General features: G+C 37.9%; 1 protein-coding gene and 1 long non-coding RNA gene across 3 annotated transcripts in view; one reads left to right on the top strand and one right to left on the bottom strand.

Annotated features, from left to right (window-relative positions):
- Positions 1–4,081, top strand: part of LOC149040471 (uncharacterized) — a 41,380-nt gene extending 37,299 nt beyond the window's left edge. Inside the window, exon 3 of the long non-coding RNA XR_016179512.1 lies at positions 2,600–4,081. This is a non-coding gene — a long non-coding RNA (uncharacterized LOC149040471). The remainder of the gene's footprint in view (positions 1–2,599) is intronic.
- LOC113667958 (electrogenic aspartate/glutamate antiporter SLC25A13, mitochondrial) lies at positions 597–16,838 on the bottom strand. Of its 2 annotated transcripts, none has more exons than XM_027183833.2 (20): positions 16,629–16,838; positions 16,458–16,508; positions 14,836–14,978; positions 13,927–14,042; positions 12,278–12,417; positions 12,025–12,168; positions 9,872–10,010; positions 9,591–9,625; positions 9,012–9,070; positions 7,863–7,947; positions 7,588–7,681; positions 5,909–6,061; positions 5,549–5,601; positions 5,038–5,118; positions 4,104–4,250; positions 3,646–3,784; positions 3,451–3,506; positions 2,863–2,965; positions 2,376–2,469; positions 597–1,815 (listed from the first exon to the last, which is right to left on the bottom strand). In XM_027183833.2, the coding sequence occupies exons 1-20, from the start codon at positions 16,713–16,715 to the stop codon at positions 1,638–1,640; spliced, it is 2,097 nt and encodes a 698-aa protein (XP_027039634.2). In that variant the 5' UTR covers positions 16,716–16,838; the 3' UTR covers positions 597–1,637. The 2 variants fall into 2 exon arrangements, with proteins under 2 accessions (XP_027039634.2, XP_027039635.2); XM_027183834.2 differs by having other exon boundaries at positions 7,588–7,678.
- Between the last annotated feature and the right edge of the window lie 4,261 nt (positions 16,839–21,099).

Below are 21,099 nucleotides of genomic sequence, written 5' to 3'. Positions count from 1 at the left end.
CCTACGAAGAAACAGAATTTCAACCGTGTTCAATATTTAATTAAAATTGGTTTCATGTTGTTTTCTTTCCTCTTTGGTTTCAGTAAAACTGATTACTAAAGCTAAATTATCGTACTTTTTGAACTACCTATCGCTATACGCTAAATTTTGATTAAAGGCAACTGTTTTGGGGAGCCCCACCAAGCCTCATCAAAGCTAATCTTGAAAGGGAACAATTAGACGATTCTTTGTTTCTTCATAACCCCAACATATTCTCAACTAAGAGACGTGTTTTAAGAGAGGAAGATATCTTTGGAGGGAACGAGAGAAATGAGTGTATGCATCGTGGTTTCGAGGCATGGGAAACGCACTATTGACAGGAACGTTACAATTTCAGAAGGGAAGGACGTTTTGTTGGGAAAACACGTATTGTGAAGAGAGAGACGGATAAGAGAAACTGAAGAGTATACAACTTGGATGGCGAGACGAAACAACCGTAAGAACTTAAGGCCGGAACACCGCACTACTTTTCAGTTTTACTTGTTTAAGATATATCGATCGGTATGAAAGCAAACTTCACCTTTGAATCAAAAGAGAGAAACATAGCATTCCGCGACTTAAACAAGAAGACCAGCGTCCGTTGTATTTCCACGCATTCTCAGACCAAATTACAACAAATTCAAACATAAAAATATTTTGACATATATTTCCTGTTAGTAACCAAGACCCCGGATCAGACGCCTGGATTAACATTAGTCACCCACAGGCCCCACAAGGAAAAATTATAGCGGGCAAACAATACAGTTGAATTCACATCAGAATCCGACTGTGTCGAGCTTTCATGTCATTCCATTATATTGAAAAAGTTCGTTCTCGCATAGACCTTGAAAGCCTATTAATAAATAGAGCAGTGCTCGGCGCTGTTATGTTCGCCAGCATTTGCTTGTGTGCGTGAATCAAGACCTTATTTTTACGCAGTTCCTGAAAGTCTTTTGTCAAACGAATTGATGATTACATTTGCTACATTAATAAACTTGAATTATAAAAAATTTGAATCTGATCGATGTGATATAAGCCTCTGCAATTTAAATAAACTGCTAATAAAACAAAGGCTATTTGAACAATATAATATATAATATAAAGCGGTAAATTCAGTCAAGAATATCTGCTCTAGGATTCCCACAAAAATTTTCCCCTTGCAAGATAGAGATTTTCTATGCTTAAAATGACATTTTAAGGACAAAAAGATAAGAATAGCATTTCACAGTTTCCTAACGCCACTTTGGTTTGTTTGACATAGTCACGATTAAATTTCAAAATTCGTGCATCATACACGCTGCTTTTAATTCAAATCTGCTAGTTTAGCTCTTTCTGCCAAATACACGATGCACTAACGATCCAAGTGACTTCATATACGCGCTCACGTGCGAATAACAAGTACTAATGGTGCCACACCTGTGTTACAAGCGCAACCAAGCTTAAATAGACACACAGCTACCCACTTACGACATGCGTGGCTTGAATGTTAATGTTGAGGAAGGTTCTTTAGAGTTTGAATCTCCTTCAAACAGACTGAAATTGATCAGCAATTTCTTTTTCATCGGCTTCGACGGATTCAGTTCAAGTCTGCTATCTATCCTTTCCCTCCGGAGTAATGTTCATTTAGCTTTTTTCTCTGCTGCTGCATGTGCGAACTTGGGTAAACATAAACCGAACCTGGTTTCAATGCCTGCAAACGAGGCCACAGCCATTCTCATGCCACCGATGTGGTCAGGATGTAATGAGATGTCAGGGTTATAGGACCTTCTTTCACTCCAGGCTTCGTGCACTATTGCTCTGTTGCAAGAATCAAAATGAAAAAACATAGTATGAAAATCTCTAGGTAAGGATTAACGATTGTTCGTAAATGCGCAGTATAAAAATGCTTTGTCACGATTAAATGGCTAAGTATCAGTGACGATGAAAGTAAGCTAAGAAGCGATACAAGTGGTATCGATGTTTTAACCCTTTAACTCCCATGAGTGACCAAGACAGAATTTCTCCTTACGATATCAATACAATATCAACCAGATAAGTGACGAGAATAAAGACAACCATCAATTTGGGGACAATTAGTTGATCCAATACTAAATTCTCTGAACTAACATTATAAGAATTGTATGGTTGACAGTAAGGAGATTATAAAATTTGATCTGGGAGTTTAAAGGTAAATGGTTCTGACAAGAGCTAACCCAACGATGATGTTTTTAGTTGAAAGCCTACAAATTTATAATGCGCTCCCCGCTGATAGGTTATAACGAAGGGTAAAAATGATACGTAATATCGATTCGTATGTAAGGGACAGAGATTAAATTTGACCGCACGTCTTTCATGTCCATGCTGTTCATTGTACTCACCCTTTTCCGCTAAAATTCACTTTAAACACTCTTTGGAGAATTTCATACGTGAGCAAAGTGACCCCAAACTGAGGCGAGGATCTGAAAACTCGCGCTATAGGCGAAAGAAACATAAGACGTCAGGATGCAAACTTTTTCAAACTTAACATCTCTTTTAGTTTTATTGCTGCTGCAATCACTCTTTGAAGAAAGTTTGATATTTGTCAATCATTAATATCTTTCAGGTGGATAGAATGAGGGGACGACCGATGCATGTAAGCGAGGCTGATGCCCTTGCTTTCTTTCTGCGATCATTCTCTTCCATTCAAGCAACAAATAAATTTCAATCATCCAATCATTGAGGTGCTGGAAACCGAACAAGCGAAGTATGCGAATGCCTCGCAGCAGCGAAGTTTGCTGTGGTACCTCTACATATGGACAGGCCGAACACTTTAATTCGCGTACATTTTGAATTAGAAAATTCAAAGAGTATTCTACTCAAACAGACCTCCTGCTCCTTTCCAAAAGGCTCTACCTCCCTCCTCCTTCCGTATTTTCCTGAAACAATCAATCACCCCTCGATATGTCTGCTGTCCTGACCGAGCTTTCACCTACGCCCAGCAAACAGAGTTTTGATTAGCAAAGTCCTTGGTTACAAGCAATATTTTGGTTGTGAGTATGATGAACGACTATTGTTAGGAAGCAAAAATTAATTAGATGGATCCTTTAATTAAGCGATCGCTTTCCGTAAATTAGACCGCACTAAAGTTGAATTCAAAGGTCAAAGCAAAATACATCTCGTCAAGCATGCTTTCTGTAGTCTCGGCCAGGGTGCAAATTGCTTTCCTCACTCAACTCGGTTCCTTTTTTTTTCCTTTTTAAATCCTGAAAGGGTTCCCCGATTACAAGAAAAAGTTGACATGAATTTACAGAAAAAGGAAAAGAAAACTTTTCATCAGCTTGGATCGTTACTAAAAAAAAAGGATTAACAAAAAGAAACTCTCAACTAGAGATAAATTTCCGCTAGCGCAGTTTCAACAAGGGGAAAAACGGGTGAAAACCGAGGTGAACGTGTGAGGATGTTTCGACGGTTTACCTGTAATCTAGTCTTGATGACGTCAGCTGGGGTTGCTAAGGCTGCTGCAGGAACTCCTGCATGGAAAAAGATACACAATATTGAAACGCCTAGGTATTTCAAACCAATTTAAGGTATTTTCCAGCAGCTGATTAAACCGTACATTCTACAGCAATAGCATGTTGACAAGGCCATCGATCAATCAATTTCTCTCACCTGCCATCATTGCAGAGACAAAAAGTCCGCCAGCACCAATCTGGCCATTCTCGTCTTTGAAGTGAAGCTTCAGATGAGCGTAAGCCGGGAAATAAATACCAGAAAATGGAATGTCTCTTAAAAAGCAAGCTCGTGCACCCTGAGTGACAAGAAAGAGAAAACAACAATTAAGAACCTCCATTTACTATAATCAAATGTAACCAGCGCGACAGAGTCGCTGAACATTAATTCCCGCGGGACAAGCGGTTTATCCCGTTTAGAGGGATGGAAAAACTTGTTTTTTTTACTTGTTGCTCTAGTGTGGAAATGATATTGGAAGGAAGGTAGATTTGGAACTCGGTTATCAAATATTTCATGAGCATGGGACTACTATAAAATCTGACAACTGTATTCCCCCTTTGTTCCACGTTGGTGACAATACAAATAACATCTTTCCTAAGTTGTTCTGATAACAGTACCTTGTAAAGTCCAGTCAGTCCCAGTTCCCTGATGACCCTCAATGCCGTCACCTTGTCTTTACCGGTAGCTCCAACTTCTCCAGCGACCTGCAACCTGATCTTCACGATCTCTAGAGGATTGGTGAACAGAACCTGAGCAGCTCCTCCCTAAAGAAATGAATATTTCAAGTAAAACTGGCGGCTGATCGCCACGATTACTCCTCATCGTCTGCGCTGTCACCATTACAGAAATACACAAAAAGCTTACATATACGTTTCCCTTACTCTTTTGACTAACTCTACGTTTGATTAACCAAAGACCAGAGGCAATCGTGACCGCCGTAAGACTGTGTGTAGTCTTTTTTCTTTTACGGTCCCACAAGAGAAAATAGGGACCACTATTTTATCTTGGGTCTGGCGACCTTGGAGAGAGAGCAAACGCATAAATGGTGATTAAACGGAAAGGGAATGGGTCTCATCGAACACTCTTGCCCCAGTCTCCTCTCGCTCTCTTACCATTGGAAAAAAGAGAGACTGCAAGCAGTCTAAACCACTGTGTGACGTCATACAAGTAAATCACGTCACTAAAAATTTGGTAAACCACAACAGCGGGATCGACAGTCGCCATAACTACAGGAATTTAATTGGGTAGTATACAATGTAAAGAAAGCAACACCGCCATTCTCACTTTCTTTGTGTGTGTGTGTGACTCGGTTCTTTTTCTTCTTTACCGTCGTAAAATTCGATCATTTGATTTCCACTCGCTACGTTTCGTATCTTGACAAACATGCGATAGTTGTACAAGCCTTGATATAAAACGACTGGCCCAAATCACGGATATCTGGGGGGATTTTTTCTCAAAGAGATTGCCACTTTGTAATTGACTGAATCTGAAGAACACGTAATTCGTCTACCCAGCACCTTAAAGTTTCAGTGGTTCAAAAAAAAAACTTACACATCCACCAGCTACGATCTCAAAAGGTAAGCTTATGAATCCATCTTTATCGCGGAACACGTCACGAACAAAGTCATTTGTCTGAACAGAAAAAACAAGAAATCAGTCAAAGTAAACTTTGCTCGTAAGAGATTTTTACCTTTACCAACTGAAAAACGCACGGACTAACAGACCGACTGACCCACTAAATGTCTGAATGACTGACATACTGTCCGACTGACTGATTGACTATCTCACTGACCGACTGGCTGAATGACTGGATGACTGACTGACCGACAGCCGGAGTGATTAACTGATTGACCGACTGACTGACTGACTGACTGTCCGATTGACCTACCGACCGACCGACCAACTGTCCAACCTACCGACTTACCAACCAACTGACTAACTGATGGCCTGATCGTCTAACGGAAGGACTGATTGATGATGACTATCCAACCAACTAAAGATCGACTTTTTGACTGACTTCACGACCGATTAAACTTGAAGTGAAATACAGTAATAAACTTACCGTTAATTTAATGGCCTTTTCAGGGGCAACTCCAACAATCTGAGGAAGCAATCCTAAAACAAAAAATTACACTAAACATTTAGCGTCACTGAGGGCGCCAAAGTAGAACCAACTGCAACTAAAACAAGTAATAAAACTAAAATGAAACGTGATATGTACTTCAGTAGGTAGGGAGTCAGCAAGGTGAATGACTTATACAGAGTCGCCAAGAAATTTTAAAGAACTTGAAACTTTTCTCCAAAATGAAACATAAATTACTTAATTAGAAAAATAAACTGAAGGTTAAAGATTGAGAGGAGCTAACAAGAGATGACATTTTGGGAAAGTCAAACAAGCAAAAAATTGTCGCAAGGTACCAACCTCTGTATAATCCTTGCGGGCCTTCATTTCTAATAACTTTGAGGAAGCAGTCAAAACTGTTCGCGTACAGTCTCTCTTGAGCTAACACTGCTCGCTGATTCTGCATTCTTGTCTTGACCAGATCAATAGGGTACACTGCAGTCGCTCCAGCAGCTGACGGATACAACAACACAGCCAAAAGTTATTTTCACATTGAAGTGCACGCGTTAACAGCGAAATGAGTAAGCCTGTTTTTGAATCGAAAGAGCCAATGTTCTCCTGATGTAGATTTAAGTTTTCATTATCAACATTTCATCACTGGCCGCACAGATGGGCAAGGTGAAACGAAACTTGGTTTCTTATTGGCACGACGATAAGCCTATCTCACCCTGCTGCTGCGACTTTGAGCGTTTGGAGCGCCGGAAGAGCCGTGTTCCATATTTGCGTCTTTATGGACCAGGATAACGAATTGATCCACTATCCAATCATCCCGATTTCAGAGTACTGCTAAAAGTACTTGGCTCATTTGTCCAAAAGGCAGATAATGTTATCCAATGGAAACATCGCTACCCAGTGAATAAGTTTAAAGAAAACGTATTGCACTATCCACCGGATTGACATTTATTCACCCATCGAACGACCGGGGCTTGGGCTTACATTAATCCTTTACGCCCTAACATTAGTATGCATATTCTCCACACTGTTCTTTATACATTTCCTAAAGTGCTGACAAGGAGAATTTGTAAAACAATCAAAAGCTTCTTCAGTTGGTGATCATTTCCCTAATTCTTGTAATCTTAATGTTTAAATATGAGATAATATTGTAGGGAGAAATTATATGCTAATCACTCTTAGGGATTGAAGGGTTAACGATCGTGCCCAGGGCCCAGTTGTTCAAAGGCCGATTAGCGCTAACCCAGGGTTAAATTTTAATCTGGATTTCCTTATTCCTTTACTCAAAAGTCTTTTTGGGATAATTTTCAGTGTTCTATTTGAAGTGTCAAATACTCATACTCTAGACTAAAAGAATTCGACTGAATTTCCTTTTACAGCTTTTAGACCTGAAATCAGATTTCACACTAACCCTGGGTTATCTTAACCCAGCTTTGAACAACCCGGCCCAGGGCTCTATTGACAGATTGCAAACCGATCGCAGAACGCAATTGGTTCTCTCATCATGGTATATTTAAGCAATAGACTACAGTTGTTTTCGTTTCACCGGCGTAATAACCCACGCGGAATGTTGAGAGATTAAGAAAAAAGTTTGCATACTTTTTGAAAGTCCTATTAGCATCAAGAGTCGATTATTACGTTAGTATTTCGATGGAGGGTGTGGTTGCATATAATAGTCATGACTTTATCCAGTATACAACACACTGCAAACCCTATTGAATAGAGTTTTGACCAACCAGAGCGCGTGTTATATCTGTTAATTTATGGTAGTTGTTATAGTCAAACCACGAACGGGCTTTAAATCGAAGGAAATTCGTCTAACTGTTCCCGTCAATACTTATGTTCAAAGTGAGTGCCTTAATACCAAGACCCTCTCTCGCATTTATGAACAGCTGTGTACACGATACAAAGAAAACATAGAGCAAAATATACAGAAGAGCAATGAGGAAAAACAACACGATGGACTATTTCGTTTCGAGCATTAACAAGACTTCACAAGTGTTATAGCGTACTTCAACAAAGCTTACCTCCAGCCACAGAACCGAGGCCAAACCGATAAACTTGCTCTACAGCTTTCCATAAGACTGACCCTTCTTCATCTTTGGGTTTGGTTATCATCTGCTACATATTCAGAAAAGAGAAACAACGTATCAAAGACATAATAGAGTATATGAAAATGTAAGTAGAATGTAAGTCGATATACTAAATAGAGAAATTTGACAATCTTCCACCAAATAACAAAATCAACAAAATTTCGCAGTAAATACTAATTTAATGACTCAAGGGCCGTGTCCTCACAAACCTCCTCTTCAATTCTTTCCGTGGAGAAAACTTTAAATACATCCCGATGCGGAAGAATCTGATGCACATCTGACACTGTGATCCGCCTGAAATATGCAACAGCAAATCACAGCTGATGGACACCAAATGATTTACAGCAATAACAAACAAAGATGGGTCACGTTTCGACTAAGGGGCTACTCTGTGATACAGTGTGCTGAAAATAGCGCGAATGGAAATAGTTATGACTTTAGGGGTGAGTTTCTTTAAAATAATGATGTGCTGAGTCTGTGACTGATTGTTCGTTTGAAGCTGATTTATCGCCTCGTACAATGAATTAATCCTTTACACCCTAACATCAGTATGCATATTCTCCATACTGTTCTCTATACATTTCCTAAAGTGCTGACAAGGAGAATTTGGTTAACAATCAAGACCTTCTTTGACTAGTCATCATTGCTTTCTATCTTGATTCTTGATTGAGGTGATATTGAAAAGAGAAATTAGAAGTTGATCATTAGATATTAAGAGATCAAAAGGTTTAGAAATACTAACTTATACAATCTTTGCCCCACTTTAAAGCAAAGAGGGAGATCATGGGTTGTGAGTGTTTAAATAGAACACCTTGCACTGGGGTTTGTTGGTTCACTGTATTTAATTGGTGAAATTATGAAAGTTTAGGCTGACTGAAAAGTGCTTGCAGCACTTTAATAACTACATGTATCCCTCCTCCTTGTTCAATGGGCGACATTTGTCTTTATTATGTCTGATTGGCATTAATCATCCACAAGTTTAGGTGCATAATGTTATACAAGTTTTGATGGACAGAACAGCTTGTTTTACAGAAACCACAATTTACTCATTGGATACTACTGTTCAGCCAATTAATCCTTTCACTCCCACAAGTGACCAAGACAGAATTTCTCCTTACAATATCAATACAATATCAAGCAGGTAGGTGATGAGAATAGAGAAAAATATCAGTTATGGGATTATAAGTTTATCTAATACCACATTCTCTGAACTAACATCATAAGAATTGTATGGCAGATAGTAAGGAGAATTACTAATTAGATCTTGGGAGTGAAAGGGTTAATGAGCAAACCTTTTGCCTAACTTGGTCTGCAATCTTTAGGAACTAACCCTAGTTGGGCGTGGTTGATCCACTTACCCTCTCCTGTGTTCCAAGTCACACAGATGGAATAGAATATCAATAACTAAAGGAGTGATCTGCAAGGGGAAAAGAGGAAATATCTCTAGGGTAATCATCCAAAATGGTAAAATTCATTCAGAATAGTGGCTTGAAACTGATGCTCCCTCAGTTGAGGTACAGTACTGCTCAAAAGTAAGATGACAATCTTGACATGAGTGTCAGGGATGGAGGCTCAAGGGTCAAGACGTTTGAAGGTCTTCTTTACAGAGAGAATTAAACAAATTATTGGCACACAGTTCTGTGTATTTATTGTTACCAATTTTTTTGTTATTTTTTCAAGAAAAAATGCATAATGAAGAATCAAATTAACTTTGCAAGGTCTTGAAATGAGATTGATGAAACATATTGTTTACTTCTAATATGAACTATTCAAAGGCTCTTCCTAATCTGAGCAAGGAAAATTTTTCAGTATGGTTTTTTTTCTGAAAATATAAATAATTGTTAACCATGTTGGTTACTTCTCCAGTAAAGAAATTTCTCTTGCATTGTACAAAACAAATAGAAGCACAGGAACTTCAAAGATTAAGTTGTACATACCTCAGCATCAGCTTTGGCCTCCTGTAGCATGTCAGCTGGAAAAAATTAAAAAAAAAAGCATTTTGACATGCAGTCCAAGCACTCTCTATAACCTGCTGTCTCTCTTCATCTGATTTTATAAATAAGACATTTTCAACTGAAATAATTTTTTTGAAAAAATTGGTGCAAGATACAGTGTATGTCCTCTCACAGCAAACTCTCCAGACCACAGACTAAAATTTCATATTTATACATATCAGCAGCCTAGTACAATAATTTTACATTTGTGTTAACCAGTTTACCTTTCTTAAGTTCCCTGTAGCGATTCCCTTTTGCAGCCTTTATTGCCATATCATGGAGAACTTGTGCATGATCAAGCATTACATTGAATGCTCTGTAATAACCATAGCTTACTCGATGGCCACCTTCTCCACTAGCAGCCTGCAATAAGAGGAACATTACATGTACAGTTCTGCGAGCAACGTACACTGATCAGATGCATTTTTATTACAGGGTGCATTGTTAAGGAAACCATCCCACAAGAATGGACAAATCCATCTAATTAAAAAAGAATTTGGATATTTTGCTGCACAAGAAGGGAAAAATAGCACAGTTAACAGTGTATTCCCTTCTTAAAATTATAGGGTTTTCTGTTCCAGGATGGTTGTATTTCTGTGAAGTCTTTTTAATTGCTTGTATTCATTTCAGCCTATTTCAATATGTGGGGAGACTGGAATTAAAAGTTCAGTGAAGGAATTGTGGGTTGAATTTGTAGGGCTGTGATCCACAATCAAATATGTCCAGATTGAGGATTAACCCATTGACACCCGATGCGCCCTCATGCGCCCAGAAATAAAACCCCTCTGAAATTCCAATGCGCCCTCATGCGCCCTGTCAGAAATGGCTTGTTTTGATTGGCTGTAGCTTAGAAACAAAACTCCCCTGGGTATTGAAAAGCAGTGAAACGTGACATGCAAAAAATAAGCTTTCGTTTGAGACCAAACTCACTATTCCACGTTAACCGTGCGATTTTTGACAAATTTTTCAAAAATATGTCGTGGTCTAAGACATAGCTTCTGGAAGAATTGATGAAAGTTAATTTTCATCCGATGAAGAGCAAGAAGTCTTCGCTGGTTTTATCATCGAAGAAATTGAAAAAAGCGACAAGCTCGTCAAGCACAGCATGAACAAAACTTGCTTCGCAATGTGGATGACGAGATGGAAGACTTTTTCGACCTACGCAAGAAAGGGGAAGCGATTCCGATGTTGAGCTATACGCTAGTGAGGAGGAAGAAGGAAGCGACGAAAGTAGTGATGAAGAATCTGCCGCAGAAGAAAGCCGACCAAATGCTCTTCAATGGTCTAGCTAATTGCGACAAATTAATGTTGAGGAATTCTCCATTCGTCGTGGCCCGACCAGAGATCTCGGAGAAAATGCAACTGCCAAAGATTTCTTCAATGTATTTATCGACGATGCTTACATTGACGAAATCGTCCGATACACCGTTGCGTACGCTCGTTCGAAAGGGGATCGATCGTTCACATCTACTCAAGCGGAAATTTCAGCATATCTCGGGCTAAACATTCTCATTGGAATCCATGAACTTCCTCAGCTGGCAATGTACTGGGATTCTGACGAGTTTGTTGGAGTTGATTGCTTAAAAAAAACGATCCCAGAGCACCGCTTCATGACTCTGGGGAAATATTTACATCTTGCTGACCCGACCGCAGAAGACCAAAACGATGTCCTCTGCAAAGTTTGCCCCCTTGTAACTCGCTTGGAGCAAAAGTTTGCCTAAGCGAAGAACATATATGCATTGTTCAAAGTGAAACTTTTCATTTAGGCGTAAAAATTGGTTTGTTCTTGCTCATGACTCGCAAAAAGTAATTTTATAGCTGCGCCTTGTGACGTGTCGCGATGTCGCTATGGCGGGCAAATTCAAAATTGACCCGCGTTAGAAAGTTTAGGATTCCTTTTGTTGAGGAAAAATTTGCGATCTGTCTTTTGGTGTTGTATTTGAGGGAAAGCTTTTTACATGATTCTGATGGAATAAGAGTGCAAAAGAGAGTCATCATACTGATAAATACTTTCAAAGCTGAAGGCAACCTTGCTAATGACTCGCTGTACATCATGAAGTTGAATCCGTTCTCTAGCTTTAGAATTTTTTTTGAGAGAGCCTGATGCTCAAGTTGAAAATAAAATTTGACAGGGGGAAAGTATATTATTTAATATGCAACTTTGTGCAGTTTCCCTTCAGTAGAGTGAAATGAAGACATTAAAATTTTAAATTATTTTGGCAGTGGTCTGTGTGTTCACTGTAGCAGCCATTTTCTCTGGAATTTCAGGGGGTGGTCTGAGCTCTAAGGTGTGGGGCTCAATGGGTTAACAGACACTGACATCTCTGAAAATTTACCTTATTTGAGAAACAAAGAAAGAAACTGAACCAGTTCTTACTGTGAGAAGGTATTCTCTGACAAATGGAGACAGCTTGTGTCCTCGTAAAACTTTCATTATCTCTGAAAATTTTACAGCAGTTATTTCACCGTCTGGCATTTTACTTTGATAATATGCCTGTCTTTGGTACTCCTTCTCTAAATCCTGCAAAACAAAAGAGAAATTAATATAATTTTTAAATTAATGCAGGGTGTTGCAAGGAGAATATTCATATGTGTACTACAGGGCTGTTTGAAAAACATAATTTACTAACCTGTAGCAGATGTGAGAAGTCATCAAAACGAATACGGGCCTTTTTGTTAACCCCAAAATATGTCTTGACAAACTCAGTGTCGAAGTTGAACTTTATTTTGCTGAAAAAAGTTGTCTTCTTGATAACATTTTCAAACTCATCTGAAAAATATGAATGAAAACGTGAGTACCATAAAAACCCGCAGATAAGCTGCACCCCCGGATAAACTGCACCCTGAATTTAGCAGCTCAAATTTTGGAAAAAAATTTTTTTGAAAGAAATCAAAAGAAATCCAAAGTCAAGTCTTGAGAAATCTTCTTCATCCATTGTTCATTGAACATAAACTCACCATTAACATTGCAACGGAAAATACTTCAAAGTATTACCCACAATTTTAGCACTTTAATAAAATGAACATTGTTTCTACCAACTTTGACATATGATTGATCTTTTTCTGGTATCTGTTGACAGGAATTTATTCATTCAACACAGTTTTTCCATAGATTTTTGCATTACAACAAGAACATGGGTGGAACATTCAAAGCTTTGTAACCAGGCATTAGATCAGACATGAAAATGGGAAATGTTCCCACAGATAAGCCGCACCCCCAATTTCTAGCGACAGTTTTTTGAACAAAGGTGTGGCTTATCTGTAGGTTTTTATGGTAACAATGGTAAATAGAGTCCATGGAATAAGCACCAGGTAACAAGTTGCTTCAAGGGACAAATTGCTTTATTTGTACTATTTCCAAAACTGCATGTACATTTTAATGCATGACTCCTTGTATTGCTGCAATAATTGCACTATTTGAAACCCTTTGAATTAATGCAAATCATGGAAGCGATGCTGTTCACAATCTACATGCACATGTATCTCCTAGTTACAAGAAGGAAATACATGTAAATTCTCTAATGTCCCACCACTTACGTGACAATCAACAGTCTTACCATTGGAGATTCCATTACAATAATTTCTGGTAATGCTTTTTGGAATAATATGTATCAGTCCTGCCCTTTTATCCATAAGGACTAGGTTATTATTTGCAGGGTTTCATTTGCAGGACCAGAGCCCAGTCGTTTGAAGGTCCATTAGCACTAACCCAAGGTTAAATTTTAATTTGGGTTTCTTTATTCCTTTATTCAAAAGCCTTTTGGGATAATGTCCTGTGTTATTTTTAGAGCATCAAAGAATCATGTTATGGACAAAAATAATTTGACTGAATTTCCTTTTAGAGCTATCAAATCTGAAATCAGATTCCACACTAACCCCGGGTCATACAAACTTAGCTTTGAATAACCCAGCCAAGGTTATTATTTGCTTAACTACAGACTTAGACTGCAACTATATTCATTATGGTACTTGATTTATAGAGTTCACCAACTCAAAATCAAAGACAAAAAAATTATTTTCCAAATCAATTTTACATGCATGCATTTGAACTTCTACACGCATACATTTTCCTCAAACCAGTTTAATTATTGTATACTTTGTTCCATATTAAGTCCATGATTGCAAAAAAAAAAAAAAAAAAGAAAAGAAAACTCAAACTAGTTGGAAAAATCATTACTAAGGAAACATTATATCCACAATATGTATGTGTATAGTGAATTCTTACAGCTAATACATAATTATTATACTGAAAATTTATGTCACTATCTGGGCAACATACCAAATGTCACTGATCCTTTCCCATCCAGATCAAAAAGTTGAAAAACAATCTTGTGTTGAGCACCTGGGTTACACAGTAAGGCCTCAAATGCCAAGAATTCACTAAATGAGATCAAGCTGCAAGAAAAACAAAGAGTCAGTTGGATTCTGATTTGTTTAAGAAATTTCAGTCATTTCCCTTTTCTTAACCCTCTAACTCCCTGATCAAATTTGTCATTCTCCTTACTGTGAACCATACAATTCTTTTAATGTTAGTTCAGAGAGTTTAGTAATGGATCAACTAATTATCACCAAATTGATATTTTTCTTTATTCTCATCACTTGTCTGGTTGATATTGTATCAATATTGTAGAGAGAAATTCTGTTTTGGTCACTCATGGGAGTTAACCCTTTAACTCACAAGATCTCATTGTTAATTCTGCCTTGTAGCTACTATACATTTCCTTGTAAATTAGTTATGAGAACTTGGTGCTAGATCAAGATAGAAGCTTCTACCTGATAAGTTTGAATATTCTCATTACCTGTTTGCTGAAGAATGTATGGATATTGTAGGGAGAAGTTTTAAGTTAATCACTTTTGGGAGTTAAAGGGTTGAAGGGTTAAGTCACCAGTCCAAATAAGATTTGGTGCTTTTGTAATTGGAGAAGTTGTTAATATTTTCATCAGAAGTTGAAGAGTTGAAAATAGTATTTGCCTTGGGCAAAGTGAATGTTTTTATATGATTTGCAAGGAAAAGTTTCAAGAATTATTGACAACATGAATTGAACAGGACAATTTGGTTATTTAAACAAGCAGGAAGCTTACTATACTATGTTGTTTGAGTTGTTTTGTGATGATGAAAGGTAATTATATGTATTTTTTAGGAACTTTAGAGAAATTGGACAGGAGCTTCCAGATGAAATGGACATACCCATCTTTAGTTTGGTCAACACATCCTGCAAGAAGATTCAAAGTTGTCTCATTGTACTCCTCAACCTTCTGCATTCCAAGATAGTCTCGGATCAGATTCACTGGTGTCATGAACTTTTCATCATCCTGCTCCACTGTGGCATACTGCAAGTGTTCAATGATAACAATTGGGAGTAATATTTCAAATTCATCATAGATCTAAGCAGGTTTTAAGGCTTGCAATGTCATAGCTTTAGAAGCAACTCACACTGAAGTCACTGTGGCATTCACAGAACTGTTGCACAGTTTTGTGTACAAATACAGTGTAGTTAACTATACATAACTCCTTTATTTGACACATTAAAAAGATCCACCATATAAGGTGAAGAAGTAGAAAATGAAAAATACTTTGAATGCTCAGATAAGCTCCATGGAGCTTTTTAGTCTTGCAATGTTATGGCATTAGTAGCAACTCACACTGAAGTCACTGTAGCATTTGCAAAAGACCTGTTCCACAGTTTTGTGTACAAATACAGTGTAGTAACCATACATAACTCCTTTCTTGAACATAATTAGTTAAAAATCCACAGTATTAGGTATGAACAATGCTGTAAATGCTCTGATAAGATCCATGGATGCTTATTTATTTTGGGAATGGGAACAGGGGGCCAGGAGGAAGAAGGGGCAGTGGAGGTGTCATGGCAATTCTCCTGAGGGAAATGTTTGTTAAGAAAGAAAAAAATGTTTGGCATCTACCATACTATGCAGACAGGGTTGCCAGGCCTGAGATGTATAAAAACATCTATATTTCCAAGTCAAAATGCTTTTTATGCAGTGGTTATATTGTAAGTAATAGCATAAATTATACTAGGCCTGGGTTAATTGACAATCTCTTCCTTAGGCCGGAAGGATATTAGTTTACATAAAGTCCTAGAAACTAGATACTTGCTGCAAGGGACATTTTTGGCACATAAACGTAGCTTAGAAGCTGCTTGCTCTTAATTAACCAGGTACCACCAGTTTTATGACTTTTTTGTACTTTTGACCATGGCATATCTTGAAATAACGATGCAAAGGACAAAAGAATAGAAAGCTAAGTGATTGGGGAGAGGAGGAGGATCGTGGTTCATCCTCTTCCTTGTTCAGCTGTTAGCCCTTCCCAAAGAAAAAAGAACTTGGACAGATTTGACGATATCAACATTGTGAGAAGGAAATTTTGAATGCTTTCCACACTCAAATATTTGGACAAGACTATCTTTCATCTTAGGATCTCTAATCGAGATGAAGCTTAAAACAAAGCTGTAATAGAAATTGAATTATATAAACAGACAGGTCTCTAAATGCCTTTCACTTTATCAAATATTATAAACCTCTGCGTTAAAATCGAAAGTGTCGAATACATTTCATACTGAACACAGATTTGCAATACAATAAAAACATCACTCAGTCGGGGGGACTACAAATTTGGTATTTAGGCCGATTTTGGACATTCAATAACCTTTTAAGCAATCCACAAGTATCGATTAAAGCCTTTTATGGCATATCTAAACTACCTGACCAGCAGCAAAGAATGTACAAGTTATTGTATATAATAGAGATCGAAATAAACGGGGTTTCTCACCGAAAGTTAGTAAATTTACAAACCTTATTAAAGATCGCTCGCAGTTCCGTTGGATCGGCTGGCCTCAAGGATGTCTAAATTAAATAGCAAAAACAGAATATCAATCAGCGGAAAGGGCGTTTTGGAGGTTAGTTGAACTAAGTCAAGTTCAAAAGCGGGGAAGCAAGCGCTGCAAAATACAATCTGCAGCTTACCTGTACAAGAGGTGTTTCACAACTCGCTTGGGGAAGTAGAAACCACGGCTTTCTTATGGAAGACTGCTCCATTCTGCGGCTCTCCATCTCGAGGACAAAAATCAAGATCTGCTTAGGCCTGTCTAACGCCGGTTGATAAAGTTGCCACCGGCCATTTTCCTTGCGACACAGAGCTCCCAACAGAATCAATTAAATTAGCCTTGATTACCCGGGAGGGCTGTGTTCCAATTTTGGCGCCTCATGTGTTTACGTTCGCCATATTTGGTAAAGATATCCGTATATGTGAGGAAACATGTGAGCCCAGTGTGAGCCTCACATGAGACAAGGGAGGATATCACACCACAAAGGCAAGTTAATATTCCAGAAGTGGAAACCATCCATGCTTGCTGCTTACTTACGCAATATGTAAGAGGATTCAATGAAATAAAATTCAAATTTAGTTCGGAAAATATTACAAAAAAATGTTATTAAAAGAACTAAAATTAATATCAGTATCTCAAATTGTTCTGTTCTATAAAAAGAATCGATACTCCTTTTTTTTGTCCAGATTGATGTAAGAATATGAGAGGTAACAATTATAGTTATATTCTTGGTATGGGGTTAATTGAAATTTCTAACTTTATGGTGTTCATTACTTTTTTCCGTCTGTGTTCAACTACTTGTTTGTTGAATACATTTGTTGACGCTTTTTTTATCGTCCTATTTTGCATGCTTGTTTGTTAATTTATTCATTAATATTTGCAATGTTTTGTTTTCAGGAATGAACAATATTATCAAATCTGTTGTTTGGGTGAAGGAGCACGCCTGGAATGGCTCTGAGTTTAAGCTGCCGAGAACTCTTGATCCAAAGTTGCAAAAACAAAAATTATTGTTGGAGATGCCGTCGCTCAATTTTTTCAGCAGTTTTATTTTGAAAACGTAATATTTTCGCTCAGTAAACCAATATGTCTTTGTCAGCTTCGATATTTCAACTGTATTACCAATGATATCGTCTTTTTTTCAAGGCTGGATGGTGTTTCTTCATGTTTGCCGAATTACGTGGTTCAAGGGGAGATAGATCAAGGATTCATAAATGTCATTTCGACACACATTTTCTCAAGGTAAATATCCTCTGTATGAGTAAATTTCTTGGTTTTCGTTGTTTCCATAAGAATCGAAGTTTAAAGTTTAACAATCAATTTTAGTGTTACACTCATTTAAGTGCGAGACAAATCCTCATTGCCAGACGCGATTAACAACGTGATTAGCAAGGTAACATTGTTAAGATAATTATCTCGTGTTTGATTACCTACTTTTATCATCATCATCATCATCATTATCATTTTTGTCTTTTTTTTTGTCTGTTTCAATTTTGTTTGTTTGCTTGTTTTCAATTCTGTACTTGTGAGCTTCCCTGATCTCGATCCCAGATCCCGGCGTGGTAATCCCAACCATTGTTACGCTTGTGATCCTCGTTCTCAAATTTCATCACTGAGACACTTCTGTTAGAGAATGAGATAACTAGTGTGAAGAGCAAACCTAGGCAAGTTTGCTGTCTTTCATAACACAGACCTCCCCCATCAGTCAAGGCCCAAAATTAATTGATCAGACTTTCGTACTGAAGAGGTGTGTCTGAGGTCCAGTGATACATCAATAAACAGTGTCATTGCGAAAAATCAACAGTGGATCACCAAATGTTACCCAAAACTGAGTTTTATTCAGATCAACAACACATATCCTTTTTTTCATAGAGACGTGTTCACTAGAAAAGCTAATGGTGTCTGCATTAAAGGATATTAAACATTTATCTATAAAATTTTTGAATAATTTTTTTTATCTTCATTTAAAATATCATCAGTCATTACACAGTAAAATCACTTGGTAGGAGTCATGTAACTAAAATAATTTTCATATTTCTTTAAAACCTTACGAATTCTGATTCAATAAAAAAGAAAGTATCCCAGTGATCTTGAAATTTTACACACCCGTGTTCATACAACCCAAAATTGTATGATAAAATATTGTAAACAACCAGGTAAACTAATGAACAAACTACGTAACTCAAGCTCAAATCCTACACTGCACAACATGGGCTAAGATACAAGGCGCATTTCCCAAGCAACTTTTCCCAGGGCTGCACCAGCAAAAATTGTTCGTCGTTTTATCTATGAGAGGAGAACTTGTTAAAAACAGTTAATCAAGAAACCCTTTCAAGACAAAATTTTCTTCACTCCTACACAATGTCTTCCTAGAAATGAGCACTTGTCTAAGCATCTACAACAGCAAATTTCGTCGTTGATAAACCTTTACTCTCCGACAGGTTTCCCTATTTAAATACTGACAAGTCCGTTTTTTAACAAGGATACTTCTCGCAAAAAGATATCACACTTCGCCACCATCTCGTCACAGAAACTTCTCAAAGATAACTTCCTGGTAACTTGCTAATATAAATGCGGTTGCAACCAGGAGAAATAAAGTGGCGCGCACAAATAAGAAGTCTGACTACGCATGCGTTCCACAACTCCGAGCCCCTGACAGCGAGGCGCCTGTTATGTAAGTTTGAGCATTAAATCTGCACAAAGCTAAAAAAAAACTAAAAAAACACTAATTTACCGAATTATCTTGTTTCAAAAAGTGCCAAAGGCTTTTAAAGAGATTCACAATGCTAAAGAGATTAGGCACGAGAGTTAACGGTTTCACTTGCAGAAACTAAACATCAATTTTCCTCGCAGTTTTCCATACATTTCTTAAGAATTTCGTTTTATATCCAAGTAATACACCGGTCATCTCTCTTTCTTCTCTCTCCTTTGTGCTTTTAAAGGTTATGACATTGAAAGGATAAATTTCTTTTAGATCACCCCTGAGAGTGAAAGGACAGACGACCTACTGAAAACGATTAACGGACCAAACTTGTTGTCTGTTGCTTTCATCCGTTTCAAAGCCAAAGCGAAATATTTGTATCTTCTGTGAATACTTGTAAAAATGTTTTTTCCAATTTCGATATTAGTTCTCTTGGAGTACTTGAGGGAAAGTGAAGAAAAATCAGAGTTCAGTTTTGCAGTTGCTGGTGCCGTTAACATCATGCGTAAACTCACAACTGTTGGTAAAGTTATCATAGACTTTTTAGTGAAAACGGGTTGTCTGTCTACGTAAGATTTTTCTCCTAACTAGGAAGCTGTCCCTTGCGACGTGGAGGAACCTGTCACCCTATAGTGAAAAAAATAGCGTGACCTGTTCCAGCCACTTTGGCCCCGCGTTTGTACCTTGATGAGTTCAAACCTTCTATATCCACAACAGAGGATCTTAATGGAGTTTACAGTTAGCCGTTAAGCGTAAAAATTGACAAATTTTAACCGTTAATTGTAATAAAAGTTAACAGTAAAATTTTTTCCTTCCTACAATGTGTCATTTTGGGTTAACCGTGGCCGTAAATGGCCAAAATTTTAACCTTAAGCCCTAAAAGCCCCAGTGGGACTCGCGATATAGACCCTTTTTTCAAACATAATAGAGTACAAATCAAATACCCAAGTCCATACAAATTTTCTACCCTGGTTCTTCCCTTTTAACTACCTTTAACAGAAAAAAACTGATCTTGTTTCATCATTCTTACACAAGCAGGATGGAACGTACCCCGCCCTTGACATAAGACCTTTAAGAAGAACTGAGTCTCTTAATTGAGATTAAGGTTATTGTTCTACGCTATCACAGTACTCCACCAATTATAACTAAAATAGATAGAAACAGATGGCTAGCTTTGGTAAAACAGTTAAAAAACCTTGGAAGTGGTTCACATATAGATCCTAGTGTAATGGAGAAGTTCAAGGAGATTCTTTCTACTAATGTACAAAGAAACAGTGGAAAAGTTGAGTCACAGTCAGTATCAAGGCAACTACACACCTACCCCTCCCCAACACAAAATTAACCTCAAGTTATTATGGGTTGACTTTGGTTGGATTAGGGGGAGGGATAGGTGCGCAGTTGCTCAGATATTGACATTGTGAAGGGGAAGATTGATTCCAGTGGAGGGAACCCTACCTATTTTTCTACAGGATCTAAGACCGTTCCCTGAATTATTTTTCTCAACATATGTCAGGTGACTTGAGTTTCCTTGAATATTCGACCAGATAAGAGTAGGCCGGCATGGAAACCCCCCCGCCCTCACCCGATAAGAAATTTGCTTTACTTGCTAGAAAAAGAAGAAAATTCAACAACCTCGATCCTAGAGTCTCTCCCTCCCTCGAACCCTATCTGACCCTGGAGGGTTAGAGAGAGGAGAGACTACAAAAGCAGGTTAGAGAATGGAAAGTACTCGATAATATTGCTTCAAACTATGTGAGCCCCAGATATTCTTAACCTTAATCCTAACCCTAGCCCTAACCGCTGGAATGTCGGGGGCTCACATGTTCGAAGCGATGTTACGTAGTGTTTTCCTTGAAGAACTGAGCACTGAAAATAACCGAAACCTATGGCGACGACTTTGCGTCATATGCGG

This window comes from Pocillopora damicornis, chromosome 9, assembly GCF_964200805.1.
Source record: "Pocillopora damicornis chromosome 9, jaPocDami1.2, whole genome shotgun sequence".
Lineage (NCBI taxonomy): Eukaryota > Metazoa > Cnidaria > Anthozoa > Scleractinia > Pocilloporidae > Pocillopora > Pocillopora damicornis.
Note: the sequence above shows the minus strand (reverse complement) of the source record. Positions and strands in the feature narration are given on the sequence as shown.